General features: G+C 41.6%; 2 protein-coding genes across 2 annotated transcripts in view; both read left to right on the top strand.

Annotated features, from left to right (window-relative positions):
• Positions 1-6,515, top strand: part of egfra (epidermal growth factor receptor a (erythroblastic leukemia viral (v-erb-b) oncogene homolog, avian)) — a 40,182-nt gene extending 33,667 nt beyond the window's left edge. Inside the window, exons 22-28 of the mRNA XM_041949614.1 lie at positions 18-93; positions 913-1,059; positions 1,188-1,285; positions 1,394-1,561; positions 3,652-3,699; positions 3,794-3,887; positions 4,617-6,515. Coding sequence (XP_041805548.1) covers positions 18-93; positions 913-1,059; positions 1,188-1,285; positions 1,394-1,561; positions 3,652-3,699; positions 3,794-3,887; positions 4,617-4,960 — 975 coding nt within the window. The 3' untranslated portion in view covers positions 4,961-6,515. The remainder of the gene's footprint in view (positions 1-17; positions 94-912; positions 1,060-1,187; positions 1,286-1,393; positions 1,562-3,651; positions 3,700-3,793; positions 3,888-4,616) is intronic.
• A 2,640-nt stretch (positions 6,516-9,155) lies between these two features.
• On the top strand, positions 9,156-25,027 carry npc1 (Niemann-Pick disease, type C1). Its single transcript, XM_041949801.1, has 25 exons — positions 9,156-9,289; positions 11,550-11,678; positions 11,835-11,941; positions 12,358-12,503; positions 12,757-12,924; positions 13,083-13,332; positions 13,477-13,559; positions 13,699-14,069; positions 14,243-14,469; positions 14,922-15,022; positions 15,897-15,999; positions 16,117-16,306; positions 16,536-16,718; positions 16,842-16,956; positions 17,149-17,276; positions 18,217-18,351; positions 18,547-18,636; positions 19,004-19,194; positions 19,417-19,532; positions 20,234-20,363; positions 20,544-20,729; positions 21,280-21,511; positions 22,025-22,138; positions 22,259-22,421; positions 22,512-25,027. Exons 1-25 carry the CDS (start codon positions 9,212-9,214, stop codon positions 22,592-22,594), a joined length of 3,819 nt encoding a protein of 1,272 aa, XP_041805735.1. The 5' UTR covers positions 9,156-9,211; the 3' UTR covers positions 22,595-25,027.
• The last annotated feature ends 1,573 nt before the right edge of the window (positions 25,028-26,600 follow it).

Here is a 26,600-nt window from a genome sequence, read left to right as displayed (position 1 = left end):
TAATTTTTGTTCCACAGGTACCAATTAAATGGATGGCCCTTGAATCTATCCTGAATCGAACATACACACATCAGAGTGACGTATGGAGTTATGGTAAGTCTTGCACTTTCTGTTGTGAATGCATGCTCTACCTCTAACCCAGTGGAGCACGAACCCTGCTTGCGATGCAGCTCAGGCTCGGATGCTTGTGGAACTTCAGACATGCAGAACAGCTGAGCTTCTGTCCTCTTGAGTATTGGTGACAGTCTCACTGGAGAAATATTTATTCATTGCAAAACGGAGTGTTTTAACAGCGGGTGAGAGGAGAGGACGGACGTTTTGAAGACTCGGATAGGATACTGGTTTTGGATCTAATAAGGCTTGTCAACATTTTGAAACACAAAATGAGAAGGGGGAACATCTTGCTAGCATCTGCGATTTTAGGACACTGGTAGCACACACCTACACACCAGCAGTCTCAGATGGACAATATCACGTCAGCAGAGGCTATTGGCACAACAGGCGTACAAATGCTTCTTCCAGCCCAGGAGCACACAGATGCCTACACACACACACACACACACGCACACACACACACAGCTTTCTTGTGTGGGCCGGCTTCCAAATCGTCTTCTCCCCGGGGTTTGATCATGCCTTCCGCTCAATATGGCAAAAGCATCAGTAGACCCTGGCAGAAGTGACGGGCTTCCTTTCCTCCTTCTCCCTTCTTCAGCTCCTCCAACACAGATATGCATCCTGCTCACTCCCACTCCTGCAAGCCGAGCCAATTTGTCAACATTTCTATTTTGATACTCGGTGTTATTTGGAAAGCGTACATCCTGTCACTCTCATTTCTCCTCTGTTATTGGGAGCAAAACAAAGTGAGTGACGGCTCACCAGGCTGACGTATACCAACTGCCCTCCCTTCTCTAGGTGTAACAGTTTGGGAGCTGATGACGTTTGGGACCAAACCGTATGATGGGATTCCAGCCAGTGAAATAGCCGGGGTCCTGGAGAAGGGGGAGCGACTGCCTCAACCACCAATCTGCACCATAGATGTCTACATGATCATGGTGAAATGTAAGCTTTGTGAGATGGAGGTTGAAGCCCCCTGCTTTTATGTACATGTGTTTACTACATCTACCGATTTCCCCACAGACAATGTTATATTCTTGTCTTATAACGACATCTGCTGTGTGTCTGCACAGGTTGGATGATTGATGCGGATAGCCGACCTCGTTTCCGCGAACTAATAGCTGAGTTTACAAAGATGGCTCGGGATCCTTCTCGTTATCTGGTCATTCAGGTATAATTGCACCTCTAACAGTCCTAAATCTTCACTCTAGTTGATGATGCATTGTGGCAGCACACTGGACAAACAACGCTGATTGAGGTAATTGTTTTCCCGTTCCAGGGTGATGACTGCATGCACCTGCCGAGTCCCACAGACGCCAAATTGTACCGCAGCCTGATCAGCGGGGAGGACATGGAGGACGCGGTGGATGCAGATGAGTACCTGGTGCCACAACATGGCTTCTTCAGCAGCCCGAGCACCTCCCACACCCCGCTGCTGCACTCCACGGTGAGCCACTTTGTACAAAAAAATGAAAGGTTTCGCATCAGGTGTGTTTGTATGTCTGCCTGTCTGTCTCAGGTGATAGTTGTGGCGCCAGGGCTCATGTCATATAAGCACTGTAGGCAAGCAATTGTGCACGGAGCAGCAAAATAATTAATTAACTCAGCTGGCCTCTGAGTCACACGTGGCGAGGACAGGGTACAGCCTGTAGAACGTCCACAAGGTGGTGCAGTTGTACTCTAAATGTACTTGCAAACATCATTAAGTATTTTGTGTGACTTTCCACCCACAGTATAACTACAAATTACACTGACTAGCCTAATAGTGCGCTATCATTAATAGTCAAAATCAACCATGTTAATTTCAAAAAAGGGAACAAAACTAAGAAAAAAAAACATGCCAGAATAGTGTAGACAGAAAAACCTCTAAGACAAAATATATAACAAAATCTATACAGTATATATGTGACAGTACTTCTATGTCAACAAATAAGCCCAAACCTACCACCAGATACTGGGCTCCAGTTAGTTGAATTTAAACTATAACAGCTGTTGGCCTGATTCACCACATTTACTCCTAATCATGTGAAGATTTTAGCTAGAACGAGCCAGAATATTGACACAAGATTTAACGCAGTGAACCTTCAGCCGCAGTGGAATCAACTGAAAAAAAGGTGAAGCGGCACATGTAATGAGGCACACATACCTTCACTGCAGACGCACACACCAGCCTCTGCACTGACCTTCTCTATCCAAACAGTGAAAGAGGAATAGCAGCTGCTGTGGAGGCAGGGTAAAGTTTCACAGACAAAGCAGCATTAATTGATAAAGAAATCGCAGCACATGCGCCGGCACTGCAGGCAGTCGTTTAATGCGGCTGTTTTAACAGCGCGTTGGGACATAGGTTTTCTGCATAAATCATTATCCTGTGAGTCAGAATGGAAACAAACGTTTTTTTAGCACGTTGAAAGCAAATTAGCCTCCGCTGGTGGCAGCAGAAGCCAAGCGCTGACATGTTAAACTGAATCCAGGTGACCATACAGCGAGGAGAGTTAGGCTAATTGTTCGTCAGTCGTACCTGGCCTGAACCCTGCTGACCCCGTATGCCCTTGTTCTTTTTAACAGTCACCCTTGGGACTATTTCTCCTCTCCCTGACCCCTACGCATTTGTCCTCGTCATCATCATCATCATCACCCCCCCTCTTCCCACATTTCCTCCCAGGTGCCCTTTGATTGATGAGAGCTGAACGAGCAGAACTCTTCTACCTCTGGTTCAGTGAAGGCCGTGCGTAGGTCTGGCTCTTCTACCTGGGATCACTGCCGGCCACTGACAGCCTGGTTAGCTCATACGAGCCTTAAAGTTTGATTACCTTTGCAGGCGACCAGGAGAAGTTTTTTTAAAATCTTTGTCCAACCGAGGCTCAGCGTAAGCCTGCTTTTGTAATATCACCGTTGGGGCACTGTGGGTCGAGACGTTTTCTTTACAGATGGTTGCTCCTTCGGCGTGTTTAATTTCCTCTTCTTGTTGAAAGTAATTGCATTGCCACAGCTGTCGCTCTCTTGGTCTTTATTCGCTCGGTTTCCATGGTTTTTAACGCAGTTCACAGTCCTCTGACTCGAGCTTCTGACGGACACAGCAAAGCTCGTCACATTGCCTGAGTGAATATGAATCTGCTCGGTGGACGTTTGTTTTGATCCTAATCAGCTTGTACTGAGATGACAGCTGTGCTTCCTCGGGTACCATAAAAACACATTACTATCACTATTCAAAGGGAACTTATAGTTCCCCTGAGAGGCTTTAAAATAAGTCACAGTGACTGAAAGAAATGCACCCACTTCAACAAAGCTATAAATAAAAGAAGAAAGTCAAAACCAAAGTGAAAGACAACAAAAATTAAGGATTTGCCGCATTTGAAACTGCCTGTTTAGCTACACTTTAAACCTTTCTTCACTTAGTGTTTCCTTTATGGACAATAGAGGCATATTCAAATGTGTTACAGATCTCTAAAACACTCATTTTCTGGCCTTCATTTGCTGTGGTGTCATCACAAGACATTTAAGTTTATATTGTCTTTTTTTTTTTTTTTTTTTTTGCAGAGCCTCAACAGCAGCATCGGAACGTGCCACAGCAGGAATGGCTTAATGGTAAGAGAAAAACAAACTGCACCCAAGGAAAATGACTTTCCTCCCTGTGTTGCTTTTGGCACAGAGCCCTAAAAACCTCTACCCTTTGTTGCAGAACGGATTCCCGAGCAGAGATGGAAGCATCGTTCTCCGGTATATTCCTGACCCCACCGACAAACTATTAAACAGCGCCTTCCAGCCAGCTCCAGGCAAGTGTCCCCCAACTCCAAAGCCCCACTTTTTTCATATCATTCATGTGACTCTCACTTGACTTAGTGAGGAGGGGGCCATCTAGTGGTCAAGAAGTGCGTTGCTGTAGGTATTGCACTGCTGCTGCAGCTGAAGAACATTATGCTTTTTTTCTTCTGGTGGTCTTTCTTCCAGTGCTTTTACAGCACCATTAGTGCATAAATCTTTAGTGTTAGAGCTGCAGAGGGGGATTTAAAATGAGCAGTGTAATACATCAAACATGTATTATTACCATCTGTGTATTACATGCCCCCTTTATTAGATTTTTTTAAACACCGTGCAAGTTTTTTTGCCTTCAGAAAAACTCTAGGATCAGTCAGCTGCTGACCAACAAGTTTTTTAGTTTAGTTGTTGTAGAGGCCAAGATGCTTCACAAACTACTGGGTCCTACATTTCCCACAATGTATCCTGAATCATTTTTTTTAGTTCCTGTCTTGTAAACATCCACTTCTTTCAAACTCAGTGCCCCCAGTTTGTGACGCAGACCTGTTGTCAGAGTTTTGAAGTCTCCCAGCTCAAGCTGCGGTAACACTGATGATGTGATGTGTAATGATTTGTGGCTAATGGGCTGAAACGTGCAGCACTGTCATTATGGTGTGTTCAGTTTGATGAACGACCCGCTCGAATCTATTTTAGCTGTGTACGCAGTTAATGAGAAACCATCTCTAATGTCGCTGGCTCTCTTACAGACTACATGAACCAGAACGGAGTCTCAGATGTGATGAATCCCATCTACCAGCACCCGGGTCCCCCCCGCGCCATCCTCCCCACCATCTCTTCAGACGACACAGAAACAGAGTACCTGAACTGCTTCAGAGACGAGGCCAACGGACCCGAGTACCTCAACGAGGTCCCGTCCCCCGCCGTCCTCCCGCTCACCTCCAACGGCACGGTCCACAGCATTCAGAAGTACCAGCCCCAGAACAGCATAGACAACCCTGATTACCAGCAGGATTTCACTCCCACCTTCAAGACCCACACCAATGGGCACATCCCGGCGGCGGAGAACGCAGAGTACCTGGGTCCAGACTGAGGACTTATGATACAGAAAAGAAATAAGAAACTGTTTTCTGTTCCAGGAAGTGAGGGCATTGACGTCTTAGTTAAGTGGTACCGCCAGTCATCATATGTGCTGTCTTAGAGAGTCAGGTGACACTTTGTGCAGCTTCCCGTGTTGTTTGCATGCAGTCATACTTGTCACGCAGAACCCCTCTCAGAGTTTTCCTTTCTCGCCACCAAACTGCAAACGGCTCTTTCGCGATGAAAGCTGGACCGAAGCTGCCGCGTACGTGACTCAGTTGACCTGAGAGTTGCCGGACCAGACACGCATATTGTAAACTCCCGCCAGAAAGTGAAAAATCTCAGAAGTGAAAATCTCTCTAATTGTTCTGCACAAGAGGACTACGATTTAAAGGATGGAAACGCCTCCATTTTTTTTTTTTTGGGGGAGGCAGAAACGCTATTGCAAAGGACAGAAACTGGCAGCTCGACCCAGACCACGACCTGAGGTACACGTGTTGCAGGATCACAATCACAGCGGTGCTCTCACTTGACGCCAATGTGAAGCCTCAGAACATTTCTCTCTGCTGAAGTCAAGACGATTAAAGGGAGGTTTTAACAGTAAAATGACTGTTGAGGTCCTCGGAGGCCTGACGACACTCGTCCTGAAGGATGAGTCAATGAGGAAACATAATGTTGCAATTTATAGAATGTATAGCCAATGTAAAGGGGAATACTGTTGAATTGTAACATTAAAATATGTTACCTTTATGCTCTAAGACAGCTCTGTATGTATTTCAAATTGGCTGATGTCTCTCTTAGACTGAAATAAGAGAGTTTCCTGTCGCCTGGTGTGTGATATCACACTAACTATGTAGAGAATGTAATGGTAAACATAGCAGATGTGACTGTGGTCGTATGCACACTGCTGGGTTTTACAGTTGAGAACCTGCAGCACTCTTGTAGCATGAAGCGTATTTGTGTGGACCCACAAAGTCAGCTGAGCTTTATCAGTGTGGAAGCAAAACTGAAAGAAGCCAACAAACTTCAAAACAGTAGAGAGGTAAAAACCATCACTTCCAAATGCATTTAAATAAAGTTTTCACTGTTTTTATTTTTTTTCACTTGAAAAATGCTGTCTTAGCTCATGTGGAGAACTTGTTTGAATTTTTAGATTGGAAGTAGTATTTCCCAGTAAACATGAGTTGTTATCTGAATGGCTCTATGTCAAGTCACACATGTTCCTGATGTTCTTCCCCCTTTTTTTTAGACTATTGTTTCAAGCCTGGTGTTGACACCACATCTATGAATCTTCTCTGAGCTTTAAAGTCTTGTAGTCTTTTCCATTATTATTCCTAGTTTTAAAGGAATATACTATTGTAGCAACCCGTAAGCCTTCTTTTGCAGATTTTACACAGGTACGTGTCCAGAAAACAGTGATTATGCTGCAATATACCCCAAAATAGTCACCTATAATTTATACTCATTACACAGTTTTGTCACATCATACGTGAATATGCACTTAATCCTGAATTGTGATGATTTCATTCAAAAGTGAACATGAATAAATCTCTTTTTTTTTAAGAAAAGACATTTTTGTTTGTTCTTTTCCCCCCACAGCTTTAACAAGTTAAGGGTGAGATACGGGACAAAGAAGGATTCACTCATCTGCTTTTATCAGGCATTTTATCGTAATGCCTGCAGCCCTTCAAGTAACACCTTGATGAAACGCCTTCGGCAGATAATCTTCTGAGAGCAGCCTCCCCCCCGATGCTCTGCTGTTTCACGTGAAGTGATTAGAACTCACACGTTTAGAGGGCTCAGTGTGGCCACCATGTTGTTGACCACCGCTGACGAGGTAAAGGGAGCTTGATGAGGACAAAACCTCATTGTATACATTATATGTAATGTACACAGACTCAAATAGTGGCTAGATCAAAGCTGAGCTCTAGAAGTTGTGTATTCTCCTCCATCTGCCCATGCACTGCTGATTATACTCTTTTAAATCCTAACATAGGAGTTTACATTAAACATCTTTTCAATGGCCCTGTTTTAAACTGGGGGGATTCAGTAATTAATTTAAATAAACAAAAGGTTCAATCTGCAGGTTTTAGCGATATTTGAGTTACAGGTTACAAACTCTTGTATTAGGTCATAGTTATGCTAAAGGATAGGAATTATTAATAAATCACCTGAAAACTTCAAATTCAAGCTTAACAGAATCCATAGATACGTTATTGAAAGTTTACCAGAGGATTGTCAGTTCAACGCTCAGCTAATCGGCTTCATCAGGACTGTTTGGATGTGCTTTGATCAGATTTGATTGACAGTTTCCTCAGACTGTGTTGAGAGAGACAATTGACAATAACAGAGGCCTTGTTTGAAGAACAGATTGTGTCAGTTTGATTAATGAGTAAGAAAAATAGGGGTTTTGAATTTGCATATTTAGATTTGTTACTAGTTAAAAATTAATCACAAATATTTCTTTTAGCCTATTTTTACATCTTTTTCCAATTAATCTTGTGATATCTTCCCATAAATATTCACATTAAAGCCACACAAACAATATTCCTATTATTTCAAGAAGGTGGCGGAAGTTCATAGTCGTATGACCAGAGCCTGGTCAGCAAACTTAAATCTTTAAAGAAAAGTCAAATATGCATGCGTTCAAGGCAAAGGCTAAAAAATGCAACAAGCTTTCTGCATATTTTAGAGAAAAGATCGCAGCCATCAGAATAAACATTACTCAGAAAAGGAAAGAGGAATGAACAACAGAGCAAATCTAAATGCATCATGCATTGTTTTACAGCAGTGGACACTGAAGTTATCAAGGAAGTTAAAGTCCTCTACCTGGGCTCTTGATCCCATTCCCACTACTTTTTAAAATAGTTTTTTAGCTGTTTGACAGAGGAAGTTTTAACAATCATTATTCACACACTGTTCACAGGCACCTTTCCTGCAGCTTTTTAAAATGTCTCTGATCAAACCACTGCTGAAAAACAGACAAAAAGGCAGAACAATCTCCAACCTGCCTTTTCTTAGTAAGATTTTAGAAGAAATTGTTCATAAACCGCTGAATGATTTACTCTGTGACAGCAGCGTGTTTGAAAGATTCTAGTCTGGTTTCAGGGCCCAGCACAGTCCAGAAACAGCTCCAGTTAAAGTTGTGAATGACCACAGAGTGAACAGTGATGAGAAAAAGCTGTCTGTGCTGGTCCTGTTAGAACTCCGTGCTGCATTTAATACTATAGATCAAAATATTCTGCTGGACAGACTTGGACTTGAATACTTTGATCAATTGACTACAGTTCTATCAACAGCTTAATAGCACATATCACAGCTAAATCAAGACAAAACTGAGATCCCTGTTATCCTTGTTATTTATCTACTTACTCTAAACACCAAGGAACGAGTCAGAAACCCTAGTGTTATCATTGAGACTGACACAAATGTGACAAAGTGTCCTTCTATCATAAAGAATAAGGAATATTGCCAAAGTCAGACTGTTTCTGTCATGTATGAACAGAAATGTTCATACATGCTTTTATCTCCAGCAGGCTGGACTGCTGTAATGCTCTTCTGTCTGATGCTGCCTATTGGTCATTTACAGCTCATGCAGAACGCAGCAGCATGTGTTCTGACAAAAGCCAAAGATACAGCCCACATTACTCCTATCTTAAAGTCTTTACATTGGTCACCTGTCTGCCGCAGAATTCATTTTAAAATTCTGTTACTGGTTTTTAAATCACTAAATAGCTTTGCTCCGTCTTACCTGTCCGACATGGTTAAGACATATGTGCCCATTAGGTCTCTTAGATTGTCTGACTCAAACCTCAAGGGTTTTTTTTTCATGTGATTTAAAAATTCTAGCTTTTTGTCCCTACTTTTTTTACTGTTTCTTAACGTCAGACATTGGTGGTCCTCCTCGGTTCGATAGGGGTTGATGGACTGTGTAAACACCAGGACCTTATAGTTGTATCACTGAAAAATTCTGATGTGATGTATTTTATAATTATGTTAGAATGCTGTCAAAAACACTAAACTAACGAGTCCATCGCCCATACTATTGATAAAATACGTTTTCAGGGCCTATGAATTACAAAGGGTAGACTATTGTAGTTATGGCGTTTAGGTGTAGTGCGTCCTCAGCGCCGTTTGGTGGCAGCACCGAGAGAACAATTTGTCTCCGCCCAAAACAAATAATCCGAAGAAGAAGAAACCGTCAACAAGATATGCGAAACTTTAACTGGACTGTCACTTCGATTCGATCTCGTTAATAAGAGGCATGGGAGTCTTACCGAGGAGAAGCATTTTGTGTACACTTTTCTTTATTATACTCCTGTCAGAGGGACATTTTCGATGGGTAAGTCAAACTAAACGTTCGTGTTCTCGTGACTAAAACATGACTCAGCTTGGTCTGCTGTTGCTAGTGTGATGTTTATCTGAGGCGGTTAGCGAAACTAATATTCCGCTCCGTTTAGCCGCTAAGGGTTTCGGCTCTTTATCCCTGGTAAAAACAGCGTCAGCCAGTCGTTGGCTTAATAGTGGCGCAAACATAGAAGATCGTGTTGTTGTTACGTTGAAAGTGCACCAGCCTCGTAACATTAGCAAAAACAGAAAATGGATGATAGAAGACGTTAGCTTTGACATTCCTTACGGATCCTGTTGATGCAGGTTGTATCCTGGACTCGGAGCCGGTGTCGAAAGAAGTTTCCTTCAGTCACGTCGTGACAGATCGACAACACCACCCTATTTCACCTAGATATCAAAATAAAGCTTACATAAATTTCTTCCAGTAAATGTTGCTCACAAAGCTGCAATGAAAAATACCGAGTCTTTAATGTTAGCAAGTTGTTTAGACGTTACATGGGTTGTAAGCTAGCTAAATAGCTAGCTAACGCAAAATTAGTTTGATCATCGCTGTTTGAAAATGTAGGTGATTATCTTTTTGTACGTGTGAAATTCTCTTTGTGTTTTCTTTCTTCTCATTAAGTGTACATGTAATGTCGTAATTGCTTGACTGATTAGACAGCTGTATTAAGGGATGAGAATAAGAACTGAAATAGTAACAATAAATAATACGTAATGAAGTAATTACATAGAAATTACAACAGAAAAGACAACTAAATTATTGAGCTATACTTAGATGATATATAATTGCAAAAAGACTGATATTAAACGAATGATGGCGATAAAAGTCTACTATACAAGATCCACCTTTTCCATATTAGTTACAAATCTATCTTGTGAGAATGCTACTCTTCCATAAGGACACCATTTATTATGTCAATCCGGTCATTACTATTTCTTGTGAAGATGCCATTTCAAAACAAACTAGAAAAAACCTTTACCTCCCTGATCCATCCGTTTGGCTTGATTTAATCAGATGGGTAGTATGGAGGTAATTAGGTCAGTCCAGTGCAATGCATGGAACTACATCAAACCTATGCTAAAATGTTTGATAGGGATCTGATCAATCATTACCATGTCAAGATAAGATAACAGCCTGTTGGTAAAACAGGAAGGATGTAGGATGAGTAAAAATAATGATTGTTATATTATATTATATATTGTTATAGTAGAAAGGCGGGGGGGTCGTGCATCAGGTTTCTGTTTTATTTATGAACTGCTCAAGAAAACATTGCAGTGTTCTGGTTCTCACTCAATACAAATAGGGCTCTTACAACTAGTTCAGAGTCTTCTGAAGTGGACCATGAACATAGTAGCACTGGCCTAGTCTTCAGCTACATAAAACGCCAACTGAGAAAATAATGACATTCGAAGGCAGCCCTTGAACTCAATCCCACAAGTAGGACAGAGTGAACACTGGGCGCACTCATAAAACAGTCTGTCGAGTAAGTGAATTAACTTCCCTAAGTCAAGCCTCCAACAAAGAACCCGTGAGAGCTCTGATGCTGAATAGACAGATGACGAAAAACTTTGGCAGCAGAAGCTACAAATAGCAAAAAAATTTACTCAACATTTTTAAACCATGGTAACTTTGTTATTGTATTTTCTCTAACATATCAGGTTTAAAGCAAGTGTTTCAAGTCCTGAGTTGATCTTGGTTGTAGCTATAACAACAGTGGCTGAATGTTATGTTTCCACAGAAATATGACGACAGTTCTTTTTCTGGCTGCCTTTTCTGATGTTGAATATCAGTTAGTCAAGATAAAATTGCACAATGTGACTAAACTGACTGTCAGTATGACAAGACTTAGTCTTCAAATTCAGGGCTGTTCTTGCAGAAGTGAAATTGTTATTTCCAGACGTGCAAAGTTCGAGATACTCGAAACACGGGATATGAAACATGTCCACAGGTTAAACCTGGCAAATATAAAACCTCAAGGTAAAAAGATACAGCTTAAACCTCAGTTCAAAATGGTGAAGTCACATGGTTGACTTTAGCGGAACTCAGTGTGTTTTGGGCTGTCTTTGATTTGTTGCTAAGACCTTGCTAAGATAAAATAGCAATAGGTTTCTATGAGTAAATAGATATACAAGAGTCAACAGACTCTGCAGAAAAAGGAAATATTCTTTAGCACTCTGAAACAGAACGGCCAAATGAATTTGCTCCATGAAGACACTGTGCAAATGATCTGTGTTCTGTTGTCTTTCCGTAGGTTGAGGCCCAGCACTGTGTGTGGCATGGTGAGTGTGGGGAGTCCGAAAAGGTGCCCGGAAAAAACTACAACTGTAACTACACTGGTCCTCCACTCCCGCTACAGTCTGAGGGTTATGACCTTCTCACGGTACTTACAGTGTCTTTTGCTTTTGTCCTGTTATTGCTGACATTTGATGCTCAAACTAAACTTTTGTTGCATACTTCTGCTTTCCAGCGGTGCTTTATTTTGCACTGTGGAAAAATTCTATCAAAGTGACGTCATCCCGTTTGTGTTTGTATGCAGGAGCTTTGTCCTGGATATGACTATGGAAACCGAAGCCTCTGCTGTGATGTCCACCAGTTGCGCACTCTTAAAGGGAGTCTTCAGCTGCCCCTTCAGTTCCTGTCCCGGTATGTGTCACAGTGATAGCATTAACTAATGGAGCACATGACATGCTTGGAAGGGCATTATCAATCCCCTTCTGAATTTCTGAGCACAAAGAGTAACCTGTGTGTCCTTTTTAAATCTGTCAGTATATGTGCTGCTCAAATGTTGTATGTTGTTGCTCTAACATGGAAGCCTTGCCTTTCCATGTTCCAAATAAAAGCTTAGAGATGGGCTGGCTCATAGGCCAGGTGACTATGATTTGATGAGGTTGGCATGTTTTCTTATCTTAGTGGATTTTATTCACTTTGCTGCATTTGTTATTGCCTTGTTTTTTCCATGCAACTGTTATACACTTGTAAACTTTTTTTTATTATTCTCTAAGTTATTAAGTCATGCCTTTTTTAAATTTTATTCTTACACTCACAATGTCTGTGCACAGGTGTCCTGCCTGTTTCTTCAATCTGATGAACCTCTTCTGTGAGCTGACATGCAGCCCCCACCAGAGTCAGTTCATGAATGCCACCAAGGTCAATGGGCCCAATGTTATAGAAGTGCAGTACTATATTGGACAGACATTTTCAAATGGTGAGTTCACAGCCACATGTTGATTTAATCATGAAAAATTGCGTCACCCTCCTTATTTTCAGAACATGTCACTCTGCTGAGTAAATCTCATCACTTCCCTACTTAAACATGCAGTCATTCTCTCAGTTGTGCAATTCTCTCTGTGACTAATAGTCATAACTGTTATACTTGTTGGACAATAAAATAGGGAATGGACAGTTTCACGGAATGAAAATGTATTTTTCCCTAAAAATAATCAAATTGTCTTTTTCAGCCATGTACAATGCCTGTAAGGATGTCCAGGCACCATCCAGCAACGTGAAGGCCTTATCGCTGCTTTGTGGGAAGGATGCAAAGGACTGCAATGCCACTAACTGGATCCAGTATATGTTTGATATTAACAATGGACAGACTCCCTTTCCTATCATCCCAACATTCTCAGGTAAATCATCTTGTAGCACTTTTGCATATTAGGTCATGGCCCTTCTGCAGAAAGATATCCCTACTGCTTTCTTTGTGCAAGTTAAATAAATGTTTACCTGTGCTACATCTGTTGCTCTTTGTGTGATAAATGCACCATGCTGTGTTATGGTATTCTAGATGTCCCGGTGTCTGGTTACACTCCCATGAACAACAAGACATATGGCTGTACTGAGGGCCTGGAGGACGGTTCAGGTCCCTGCTCCTGTCAGGACTGCACACTAGCATGTGGCCCCAAACCTGTGCCTCCTCCTCTCCCCCCTCCCTGGACAATCCTCGGCATGGATGCCATGACTGTCATCATGTGGATCTCTTACATGGCCTTCCTGCTTGTCTTTGTTGGAGCTGTACTGGGAGCTTGGTGTTACAGGTAAAGGACTGTTTGTGGCGTATTCTGCAAGGATTTGTGTGTTATACGTGCAAACCCTCACCCACTGTGAAAGAAAATCTGGGCTCTGATGCTTGTTTTAGAAGGTGATATCGATTTGACTTGTGTGGTTCTTTGTGCACACAGGAAACGAACCATCATGTCTGAGTATGGCCCCATATTGGACAGCAATAACCCACTTTCTCTCAACAGTGATAATCCTGACCAAGGTATTTTAACCCATAGTAACAAATCAAATTGTTTGTCTTCTTTCTGTATTCTATGGGCCATTGCACATCTCTTAAGATGTAACAACATTGTAGCATTGCTGCATGACTTAACTAACTCCTATTTGTTCTCTCCTCTTAGTAAATGCATCTTGCTGTGAAACACTGGGCGAACGCTTCGAGAATTCTCTGCGGACCCTCTTCAGCTCCTGGGGTTCCTTCTGTGTGCAGCATCCCTCTGTGGTCATATTTGGCAGCCTGATACTGGTGGTCGCCTCCTCCGGGGGCCTGGTCTATATGCGCATCACCACAGACCCTGTTGAGCTGTGGTCAGCTCCCACAAGCCAGGCTCGACAAGACAAGGACTATTTTGATAGCCACTTCGGACCCTTCTTTAGAACTGTGCAGCTCATTATAACCACTCCACTTAACAGCACTTTCATCTACTCTCCATACTTTGGAGGATCAGATGTCCCATTTGGAGCCATCCTGGACAAAGACATCTTGCACCAGGTGGGTTAATGGGAGAAGTATTATAAGAAGTACTTTGTCATTAGAGCTAGTGTGTATTTGGCAATGAAACGTATCATTTATGCAACAAGACTAGATAGAAACTTTGCATGTGAAAAGCAGCTGTGTTGGTTCTCCTTTCTTTTTCTACATTTTTTCTTACTTTAACCAACCAGGTGCTGGATCTGCAGCTTGACATCGAAAGCCTTGTAGCCACATACGAAGGCCAAAACGTCACCCTGAAGGAACTCTGCTTGGCTCCGCTGGCCCCGTATAATGACAATTGTACCATCTTGAGTGTCCTTAACTACTTCCAGAACAGCCACGAGGTGCTGGATCACAGCATAGGAGACGACTTCTTTGTCTATGCTGACTATCACAGCCACTTCCTCTACTGTGTCAGGTGATTTCTTTATTTTTTTTTGTGAAGCTGGTTAGGGTTTTTTTTTTTCCTCAAATGTCAACCACTATCTGGAGCTCATATGGACTTAAATTTGGCCCTTCCTTATGAAGTTGTCTTAATTGATAGCAGAAATCTGCCATGGTCTAGGAAGCTTTATTGTAGTAAAAAGTTTTAGAACCTGAAAAATATACCAGCATTGAAATCTAATACCTGCAGCTCACAAGAACATATTTTCCCTAGATGCTGACACTTGCATTTTCTGAGAACTGTTGTGGGGGAAAGTGTCTTCTTAAAATAGTACAGTTATACTTCCTCATCTGTTGTCATGCAGCTGTTTTTTTATTTGTTTTTCTTAACTTCACACACATAGGTCAATTACTGTTAAGACTTACACTGATGAATGGGTTAATGTACTAATGACAGTGATTTTTCTCTGGTCTTTTCTTCCACAGTGCACCAGCATCCCTCAATGACACCACTCTCCTCCATGACCCCTGTTTGGGCACCTTTGGTGGCCCCGTCTTCCCTTGGTTGGCCATGGGAGGTTACGATGGTGAGCCTGATAAGCACTTTCAGTGGCCAGAGAAGCAGAAAACTGTGGTGGTTTTTCCATTTAAACCAGTTCCATAATCTGTTTACAACCTCTCTCTAGATCATTGCACAAAGGAAAAAAAAAAATCTCTTATGGTCACTGAACTTCTTCTCCTGTGATACATCACAATGTTGAACCAAAGTTTTATCAGTCATATACAATATAATTACTTTAGTGCAGTGGTCAGGTTACAAGTGAGCTGTTTGAAATGTCCACCTCTTCCTCTATCATGGGAGCTGCCATAGCAACCAACCAGGACCAATTATCTAATACCCCTTTTCTACCAACAGTGGTTTGTGTGTCACACATTGAACCATTCAGAGCATTTTCACCAAAAAATACATTGCATCAGAACCCAAACAAGCTGGAACCAGCTGGAACCAAAAAATAGCAGGCTTTCCTTGACCTGAAGTGCAGACTGTGATGACATCAGTTGGTCTTCATGTTCTGCAGGTTGGAAAGAGGACACAGAAGGCCATTGCTTTTTGCATGTCATGACTTCTAATTGTTCTTATCATTAATAGTTGGTCAGTGCTTAACAACAGAACAAGAGCTTGCAGGTTATCGATGCCTTCCATTGTGCTAAAACTGTTTACTTCAATTGTGCATTGTGCAACGCCCTCTATTGAAGATGCATCCTTGCATGCAATCGTTCTACTCATGGCAGCCATGGTTTTCTGGGAAATTTCATCTGTCCTGCTGTTGTCTCTCCACGAAAAGAAATGTTGTTAACTGCCAGTTCAGTAATCTTTATTATTGTGGTTGATGACAGGATTGTTTATGTAAAGGCCACACTTTTATGGTAAAGTATCTTTTTCTTCTCTCCCTTTTATAGGAACCAACTACAACAATGCCACTGCTCTAGTGATCACCTTTCCACTCAACAACTACTTGAACGACTCCGTCTGGCTGGGAAAAGCTCGGGCATGGGAGAAAGAGTGAGCAATCTGTTTCTGAAATCTATCAGAGGGAACTCTTTTTAGCCAGCAAAAGTTACTGTTAATTTTCTCTTTGCGCGTACTTATTGTGTTTTTGTGCATATGTGTGCCTTTCAGGTTCATCACATTCATGAAGAACTTCAAACACCCCAACCTGACCATTGCCTTTAGTGCAGAGAGGAGTATTGAAGATGAAATAGACAGAGAGAGCAACAGTGACATCAGCACCATAGTAATCAGCTATGCCATTATGTTCATCTACATCTCCCTGGCCCTGGGTCACATCCACAGCTTCAGGAGAGTGCTGGTAAGTCAATGAGTACTGTGTGTCTTTTTTGTTTTTTAGGTCATAGCAAAAACATAATCCATATCTGAAATAGTTTTACACATTACAGCATGTTCCTGGCTGTGATGTAAGAACTTGTCAAATTCAACAAAACTAGTGCAGCGTGCTTTACAGGTTTGTGCCACGTAAGTGCAAAATGCAGCTATAGGGAAGAACATGACTGATCCTCTTATCTTTTTTGCCCGTGCAGGTGGACTCAAAGATTTCTCTGGGTATAGCAGGTATCCTGATTGTGCTCAGCTCTGTGTCCTCCTCACTGGGGATCTTCAGTTATTTTGGTATCCCCCTCACCCTCATTGTGATTGAAGTCATTCCCTTCCTGGTGCTGGCTGTTGGAGTAGACAACATCTTTATTATAGTACAGACATATCAGGTAACAGCCTTTCTCTCAGTCTATAATTAGAATTAGATCAATTAGAATACCTTTTTCTTTGCCTGCTGCCAATAAAACGTGTTAAACCTGCTAAAAGTGATTTCCATTTGTATTTCTCAACAGAGGGATGAGCGGATGCCCCACGAGGAACTTCACCAGCAGATTGGTCGTATTCTTGGAGACGTAGCCCCAAGCATGTTCCTCTCCTCCTTCTCCGAGACAGTAGCCTTCTTCCTGGGTAAAATAGATCACACTTTAATACACCCTAAATTTGCACAGACAATGTAAATTAAAGTGTAAGTGTGGAATTTTACAGGAAGACCTGTAAGAACATTGCCTTTGGGATAGGATTGACACAGTTGCTACAGAAAGTGTCACAGTTTCCTTGCTATTCACATGCTGATAAAATTGTTGACTTTGTCTTCTGTAGGAGCCCTGTCCACCATGCCTGCAGTGAGGACATTCTCTCTGTTTGCTGGCTTGGCTGTTTTTATTGATTTCCTGTTGCAGATCAGCTGCTTTGTCAGCTTGCTCGGTCTGGACGCCAGAAGACAGGAGGTGAGACTGAGGGAAACGGCGGTAACATAACTGATGACACTGAAGGAAATAGAGATGGCTGATTGTGAGGTTTCATGAAAAGGATTTCCTACAGGTTTAACAGCCACAATTTATTGTTGTACAGATATATATTTTATCCTACCAATCATGTATGAGCTAATTTAATCTATTAAATGGCTTGGCTTCTCTGTTTGATTGTTTGTAAAGCATTGTAGTTAGCCAGTGCAGTGAAAACTTGCTCTTGGGCCACAAGAGTGACACATGACTGAAGCATTGTTCCAAGTAATTCAACCTTCAAATGAGTCACAGACTTAGTTACACCCACTAAAGGAAGAACTATTCAGATCCTTTCCTTAAGGAAAAGACTGATACAGCACTGTGTCACTCCATTTACAAGTAAGAGTCCTTTATTCAAAATCCTGTGTGAGTAAAAGTATGTAAGTATTATCAGCAAAACCTACTGAAAGTATCATAGTTAAAGTACATGTTTTGCCCCTTGGACTGAGATGATTCATGACATTACTAGATTCTTAAAACAGATGCGTCATTGTAGCATTTTGATGTTGTAGCTGTTTGAAATGGAGCTCATTTAAACTCTTTTAACTCTTTGGTGGAACTGCTAAGAAGTCATAGACATCTGAAACATCTCAAGAGGACCCAACTAGACTATTTCACATAAGAGCTCACAAGGAAAAACGTGGAAACGCTTGTTTAATCTTTAATAATGTGTAGTAGTTAAGAAGCAATTCATAAGTCTTTCATGTAAAAGTAGCCTGTACAGCTGTCGGATGAATGTAGTGGAGTACAAAGGACATATTTTACCTCTGAAATGTGGTAGTACATCAGTACATCAATATTGTCATTCCAGTACTTGAGTAAAAGTACAGTTCACCACTGGTTGCACTTATTCAAATGCTGTCTTGTCCGTTGTGTTTAAAAGGGGAATCGACTCGACATTATTTGCTGTGTGAAGCTGCCAGAAGGTCAGGAAACCAAGACGGACAGCTTCCTCTTCCGTTTTTTCAAGAAAGTCTACGCTCCATTCATCCTCAAAGAGTGGGTGAGACCGATCATAGTAAGTACCTCAGGGACACTCTGCCAGCCACACACATCCATTTCTAGAGTTTTCACTTGGACAACTCCCTCTGTCATGTTTTATTCTAACGCGCTGATGGATTTAGCTAGACTCACATTTTTCACCGAGTAGAATGCAGTGATTGTTGACTGTATTATGACTGTGTGGGCTTTCTTGTTATCTGTCTTTGTTTAGGTGGCCGTGTTTGTGGGAATGCTGTCCTTCAGTATTGCTGTGGTGAATAAGGTAGAGATTGGACTGGACCAGAAACTCTCCATGCCCGATGTAAGTCTGCACTTTTTATCATAACTGTGTGCTCAAGGATAGTGGATGCTGATTGATCTATTTAATAGATATGGGCAAAGCTGAACGGTTTTGCTTTGACTATGACTTTGACTTTGACTATTTGACTATGCTTTAGCAGCAGTGATCAGAACAGTTATCAGTGAATTTATTTTGCAGGGGGGTTTACAGCTTCTGTCAGTCATCCATGAAGCTAAATCAATTGCATGTCATGCTTTTTGATTATTTGAATTCCCACAAATAATCGTGTCATCGTGTTAGCTTGTTTATTTGTGCAACACTTTTCCCCCAGACAACATGCATAGTAGTCTTGGCTTGCATTCCTGTGACGATCTGTCTCTGCATCTAGGACTCGTACATGTTGGACTACTTTAAGAACTTGACCGAGTATCTCCACACTGGAGCTCCTGTGTACTTCGTGGTAAAGGATGGTCTGAACTACAGCAGTCCAGAGGGCCAGAATGCTGTGTGTGGAGGAGTGGGCTGCAACAACAACTCTCTAGTCCAGCAGGTCTACGCCGCCTCACTCATCAGTAACTAGTAAGTCTGAGCTATGAGCGGACTGGAGCACGGACGGTTTAATTGCACAAATTTAACTTAATATTGGGGATAAAAGCGAAGAATGAGCTACAGGAATGATCTGAGAACGTGTTTGAAAACACCCAGGCACCACACCATGAAAACATGGGAGTGCAGAATGTCTATCTCATCTAACCTCTGATTATATGATCTACTCAATTTCACTTTTCCTTTTGCTCTCAGCACAACGATTGGATTCACACCATCCTCTTGGCTTGATGACTACTTTGACTGGGTGAAGCCTCAGTCCACATGCTGTCGATACTACAACACCACTGGAGCCTTCTGCAATGCCTCGGGTAAATCTTTATCCAATGTCAACATGCTTTGAACTCTTGCCTCATGGTCCTGGTGTCCCAAGCTGCTGTTTGACCTGAGTTCCACATTTTTACCAGCTTTTCATGCACAAAACACAGTGGAACAAATACGTTAAAGGGCTTAATCCAGCAAAATGGCAATACCAAACAAAAAAATAATGTAGTTATTATTGTAAAAGTATTAAGCAAAATAATCTATTTTTTTCATACTAACATGATTATAGTATTTCTACAGATTCTGTTCTAATAAACATGAGATTAGATTAGATTACTAGCTAATAAAATGACTGTTGTACAGTTAGAAGCCACCTGAGTGTCAGCAAGAGACACTTATTTACGGAAGTGGAAAGCAAATAACAAGAGAAAGAAGGAAATGGTCAAAGGGTAAAATTCTTCCCACATGATAGCTAGCGTTGGGCAATTCAGTGCATCTGTTTTAAAAATACATGCAATTTAAAGAAAAATATGCTAATCACCAAACGGTTTCTAAAGCAATGTTGCTTCAGCATTTAATAAACACATTTTTGATAAAAACAAGCATTGTTTTACGCTGGTACTTTATGGGCCAAACCCTTCAAAAGGTAACTTGTTTATTCATTCATATACAGTACCTTGTCAAATTTGTGTATTTCTCCATTCCTGTTGGTTAACTGGATGAATGTGTTCCCGATATTGTTTTCCAGTCGTAAATACCTCGTGTGTCCACTGTCGGCCCATGACTCCCAGTGGGAAGCAGAGGCCGGTGGGAGACGACTTCATGCGGTTTCTGCCCATGTTCCTGTCAGACAATCCTAACGTCAAGTGTGGAAAAGGGTAATTTTATAGCTCTGCTGAATTGTTCTTTTTTATTGAAAACACATGGCATGCTATTGAGTACTTTCCCTTTGACTTCTGTTTCTTTTGAGTTCTAGAGTTTCAGAGTATACCAGTTTCATTGTGGTTGGTAATTTTCCCCTCTTTTGTCTCTCTCACAATGCGTTAACGCTCCTCCAGCGGTCACGCAGCCTACGCCACAGCCGTCGACCTTTATCCCGACAACACGGGGGTTGGAGCCACGTACTTCATGACTTACCACACCATGCTCAAAGACTCCAAAGACTTCATAGATGCTTTAAAAATGGCCCAAATCCTAGCTGAGAATATCACTCATTCCATGAACCATGAAGTTTTTGCCTACAGGTGAGTCCTGTTGTTGCATGTAGTGCTCTCACCTTTGCTTCATGTGCTCTTTAAATTATAGTGTAATCATTTTTGTCTTTGTGGCAATCATTTCAGTTTCACTCGCTGCTTTCTGATTAAGCTTTCTGTGGGGAAATACTTGAACTCAAGGTTCAAGGGTACTGGGAGGGAAAGTAGGTCATAGATAAGCACACAGCAAATAACACATAAATGGCGATACAGCTGATGTTTGACCTGAAGTACTGAAAAAAATCTGTCTGTCCTCTGTATCCCATCACAAGAGTCACGCCACCACCAGTGTCGGACAAATATTCCAAGAACTGTGGTTCGTTAGAATAAGTTGGCTTAGAAGTCTCCATTGAAATGCGTGACAGGATAAGGAAGCAGATAATTGAGCTTTGGCTGAAAAAAACATTAATATAGCATGAATAGAAAGTGAATCACTGTACAAAGTATAGACGACCTCCCTTTCCTGTCCATTTCAAAATATGGCAAAGGTTGGCAATCTTCTGAAGCACTTTTCACTGAAATACACTTTCCTCCTTTCCAGCGTCTTCTATGTGTTTTACGAGCAGTACCTCACCATTGCGCACGACACGGCTTTGAACCTGAGCGTGTCTCTGGCGTCCATATTTGTGGTGACGACGGTGCTGTTGGGCTTCGAGCTGTGGTCGGCTGTGCTTGTCAGCGCCACCATCGCCATGATCCTGGTCAACATGTTCGGCGTCATGTGGCTGTGGAGCATCAGCCTCAACGCTGTGTCCCTGGTGAACCTGGTCATGGTGAGAAGCAGCCTGAGACACATTTACACATTTGAAACACTGGGATAATATTCCAAACACTTTTATTAGCTAATCATAATTGGTAAATGCTTGTTTACACTTATGTTTACTATCTTTACCGATATAAAATACATCAGTCTCTAAATTCAGTCTTTTGAAAGACTTGTGAGTCAGTCTTAGAGTGGCAGCTGCTACATTGATGGTGCACTTCACATATTGTGCCTTTAAACCTCAGGCTTCTTTACAGTCTGGTCACCTGACCCCTCATGCTGTTTACCCTAAGGCACTTTGTTCTATGAGTATCACAGTATCCCAATGTCAGCACTTATTTTGGTGAATAAAATGTTGTAAACCGTCAGGTACTCAGGTCTTTTTACAACTGTGAACAACTTGCCCTTCATCTCACCCATAAAACATTCATTTCAAGGCAGCAGGAGCAAACTTTAATCGGTTGGCTACTATTCCAGCATTTCCATGTTTCGCTGATGAGTTGTTTCCTGCCCTCTGTTGCAGAGCTGCGGCATCTCAGTGGAGTTCTGCAGTCATATCGTGCGAGCTTTTTCCATCAGCGTGAAGAAGAACAGAGTGGAGCGGGCCGAGGAGGCGCTGGCTCACATGGGCAGCTCTGTAAGTTTCATTTTACCTCTGACAAATACACGAGGGGAAGTAAAATGTAATGTGGATATCGGTGTGATCTGGTCATCATCACATGTGATCATATTTAACGGCACCATTTCCTTTCCTCAGGTTTTCAGTGGGATCACGTTGACAAAGTTCGGAGGCATCCTAATCCTGGCGCTTTCCAAGTCCCAGATCTTCCAGGTCTTCTACTTTAGGATGTACTTGGCCATCGTGTTGCTGGGGGCCACGCACGGCCTCGTCTTCCTCCCTGTACTGCTCAGTTATATCGGTCAGTGGTGTCACACATTTAAAAGAAAACACGTGAAGCACATGAGATGTAATGCTGTTTTAAATGAGATTGATCTGTTCTTTTTCACAGGTCCCTCTGCAAACAAAGCAAAGGTGTTTGCTGCTAACAAGCGCTTTGCTGGTACAGAAAGGGAGCGTCTCCTCAACTACTAGAGGGCCAGCTGGGACAATGAACAATGAACTAACTATTTGCCTGGGAGAGACTGTGTGGGTGTGAGCGCAAGCCATTTCTGTGATTACTGACACACTCATCATCATCGCCACTAGTATGCACGGATTTAACTCAGGAATATAGATGGGAATGGGAGTGCCAACTGCATACGTATTGATTTTCCTCAGAAGACTTTGGACTCCCACCCTTCCTCCTCCTTCTCCGCATCACACTACAGGACTTGTAGTGCCTGACTTCAGTATGTGAAGTGTAGGAGAGACGCCACCCCTGACATCAGTGGACAGAAACACTCTCCGTCAGTTCCATATGCTATGAGCTGGTTTGATTTGGGAAAACTCAAAAGGGTAAAACTGGTCAGTCTTTTCTTTTTTTTTTTAAAGATATATACCAGGAAAAAAAGCAATGTGGGAAAAGACATTTTTTGCCAACGTTTACTTAAGTGGGACTTTTGTAGAATTATTTGATATTATGAATCAGTTATTGACTGCCACACTGCACACACTAACGCTAACAGATGACAATAATGTATCATAGTCCCTCATGTTACCTGGCATTAACACGTATCACATCCGGGGCTGTGTTGACACACTGTATGATATAGCAGGCTAGGTAGTTGTAGCATTTTCACCTAGTATGTGTCTCCTGTGCTGCTCGTAAGTATTTGTCAGTAATGTTTTGACTCCAGCGAACTGGCTTTGTAATGAACTCTCAGTTTAAAGAGGTTTTGGCCGTCTTCACATCCATCTTCGGGGAGCAGTGCAGCCCCCTTTACACTTTACAGAAAGAAAAAGGCAACAGTTTTCACATGGATGTGGATACATGTAAACACCCTCAAAGCTTAAACCTTGTAGGCGTTTCATGTAAAAGTCAGAGAACTGGAATATGGAGCCAAAACAAAACGGTGCAAGTGCTTGTGCACGCTGCGCCTGAAGTGTTGCCCTTTGCCCTCCAAGCTGCATCCTGCCTGGTCTTTTATTTCCACACTCGTAGCTCTTTACATGAGCCGGTGCAACATTTCATTTTAGAGCTTGTTAATGTATCTGAAGTGTCCTTTTGAAGTGTTTGCACGACTGGATTGCTGTCCTCCCGGGACACTTCTACAAATGGTCAGGATGCATGTTAATGCCAGGTGGAAAGGGTGCTATAATGCTAATAATGGTTTTACATTGAAGTGGAAATGAGACGCAGTTCAGTTACTGAACAAAACGTTTGTCGCATCAAGAAGTAAAGAGACAAGACTTACATTTAACTGTAAATAGCTTACACAGGACTAATTTAGACTAATTCATTTGTCTTCTAGAGTATGTTGACACAGACTACTGTAGAATGATTGGATAATGGTACAGTCCTGAGTTTTTCATTCCTACACATATAAGTTATTATTTTTTATTATTATTATTATTAACTATTAGTTGTTACCATGCTACAATTGCTGTCTTATTAAATCCCTTGAGGTCATCCAGAGGAATCACTTTCTTTTAAAGGAAAAACAACATTGTGTAGATGGTTTAAAAAAGTAACTTCACATCCCAGGACTGTATTCACTTGCATTAACCGTACCTCAGATGGAGATGATGGCTCATCAAGGTGGCGCGCTCCTACTAGTTAATTTGGATAGAGTTGTGACATCACTGGAAGAGGATGTTATGATTTTCTCTCATTTGTGATTTTCTGACTCTTTTTTTTTCCCCATGATGCAGTATATGTGTTTTTTTGGACTGTAAGATAGAATTGTGTCGATGAAAAGCGTACACCTGGATGTAGAAAACAATGTTTATGAGCGACCAAAGAATTGTGCTTGTTAACAGTGCTGTGCATTGACATGGACAAATCATCTAACATTGAAGAATATGATTGTGGTAACAGAGAGGAAACCAAGCATTTTAACTATTTTAACACATATTAAATAGTTCTCAGAAAAGTATGCAGAGGAGCCTGCTTCTTCTTGCATTAAGGATATATCTCTATGAATTCATTTAGTTGTTTTTGCAGATGTGCATTTGATTTTAATATGATGTAATATAACCTGAGTTTGAATGAGATAAAAGCCACTGTAAAACGTCCTTACTTTTACACTGAAGAAGACTTTTTGGAACAAATTCTTAAGTAGTCTGTTTCTTGTGAGGTTAACATAACTGCAGCAGATGCCTCTGCATCTCAAACCACACACACGGCTGCGATTGTTCAGACCGACCACAAGGTGGCGCCTGGATCCATTCGAGCTCTGTCTGGATCATGCTCTCAGTGATGGAGTGGGAGTGACCTAATTTTTATGTCTTGAAGAGAAGCAGTGTTGCCATGCTCTTACACAGTCAGTAAATTCAATTTCAGCAGCGTGCAAGAAGTCAACAGAGCATATTGACCAAAGCATCTGAATGGAGCTGGTTGTTCAACATGGTAATGTGCAGCTTTCAGATATTTATCTCCAAACTTCGCAGGCCATCAGTCAGTCACGTCCCATTCGAAAGTCACTGCCAAACCCCCGAGCTGTGTGCTTCCTCCCGCCGTGTGCTTGTTGTGTCTGTCTGTACAGCCCTGTTGTCACACAGACCTCCGGCTCATGACTTATTTATCCGCTGCCCTGTGAGAGCGGGGACTGTTCTTTGAATCCGTCAGAGAGATTAAAATATTAATTTCCCCTGCAGGTCTGCACAGGGAGAATATACAGGTTGGGAGAGTACTGTTATGTAAGATGTGCTGGACTCGCCTCTCACTAGAGTCTGACCTGTCCGTATCTTCCATTATGACACAGATGCACACTTTCTGCAGAGCAGCAAGGGTGTTGCAGCTGAGTGACTTATGAGGAAGCGACAAAAACAGCAGAAAGATAAATTATAAGGGCAGTCTTAGCTGACAAATGTAACTGAGTAAGAAGATTGAACACAACAGCAACTATCTCGTCTTATGTAATGTCTTTTTACACTGTCTTAAATATTAGATAGACAAATTTTGTGTGGCAGTGCTTCCTTAAATAATTTAGAGAGTCTAACCAAAGTGAAGGTAGCAAATCCTGGTCCAGAAGTTAAATTAAAGGCATTAATATCAAAACTGAGAGACGAAGTAAAAGTAATGCTGTAATCCTGAAACAAAGCAGAGTTTAGTGTAATTCTAATTAATATTAAAGGGTTTTTCATTAGTTTTGTTGCAATACAGTGTGTTGTTCATGTGTATATATAGCAGTATTTACTACATGTACTATATAGTGTAATATACAGTAGTTTTTATAGTTTACTTCATATACAGCGTAATCTCCTGCATACAAAGTCAAACAGGATGTTTTATTATGAAAGAACCCATTTCATAATTTGTTGTGATGGACTGAAGCTCCCTCCCACTGAACGTCTGTTGCCTGAATGACGGTGACCCTGGATTATCAATCCCTGGAAATATTATTTTTTTCTTAGATAACAGAACTAATCTAGAAAATAATCTGTCAATAATCTGGTGAGTAATGCAGCTCAGGAGCTCAAACTACAACAATCGTTTTGTTGAATTAACAGTCCGGTGTCAGATTAAAACAGTCATCTTGAGTAGTTACATAAGCGTGAGTCCACCACAGCTAACTATTACTAACTGTTTAGATACAGTGATCACAAAGTGACATAATGCTTTTGCTCCAATGTCAGGAAATGCAGCTTGAGTTGGATTTTACCATGATGTTTGGACAGAAAGACTCTGAGAAGAGTGTTTGAGTGAAGAAAAACACACTTTAATGACTGCACAAGTCAATTGTAGATGAGTAGAAATACACCAGAGACAAGGACTTAGTCTAGTGAGAGAACTTGTAATTCAGCAACCCAAACTACTCAGAAAACAGGCTGTCATTAAAACGAAGAAACAGAAGAAACAAGTTGCTTTGTAAAACTGGCACATAATCAAATGTACATCATCACATCTGCCTCTGAAACTAATTTGCCAAAGTATAGAGAGCTACTCGCCCTTCCCTGTGCTTCCTCCCACAGCTGTCCTTGAGCTCACACTGGGGTC

This window comes from Chelmon rostratus, chromosome 12, assembly GCF_017976325.1.
Source record: "Chelmon rostratus isolate fCheRos1 chromosome 12, fCheRos1.pri, whole genome shotgun sequence".
Classification (NCBI taxonomy): Eukaryota; Metazoa; Chordata; class Actinopteri; order Chaetodontiformes; family Chaetodontidae; genus Chelmon; species Chelmon rostratus.
The sequence above is the reverse complement of the archived record's forward strand: the minus strand, read 5'-3'. Positions and strand labels throughout refer to the sequence as shown.

Bases quoted from the DNA above. Each gene is read 5' to 3' on its own strand.
- npc1 (XM_041949801.1), top strand. From the start codon at position 9,212: ATGGGAGTCTTACCGAGGAGAAGCATTTTGTGTACACTTTTCTTTATT. The intron at 19,195-19,416 runs GTAAGTCTGAGC...TTTTGCTCTCAG, and splicing joins GCCTCACTCATCAGTAACTA to CACAACGATTGGATTCACAC. The intron at 20,364-20,543 runs GTAATTTTATAG...ACGCTCCTCCAG, and splicing joins AACGTCAAGTGTGGAAAAGG to CGGTCACGCAGCCTACGCCA.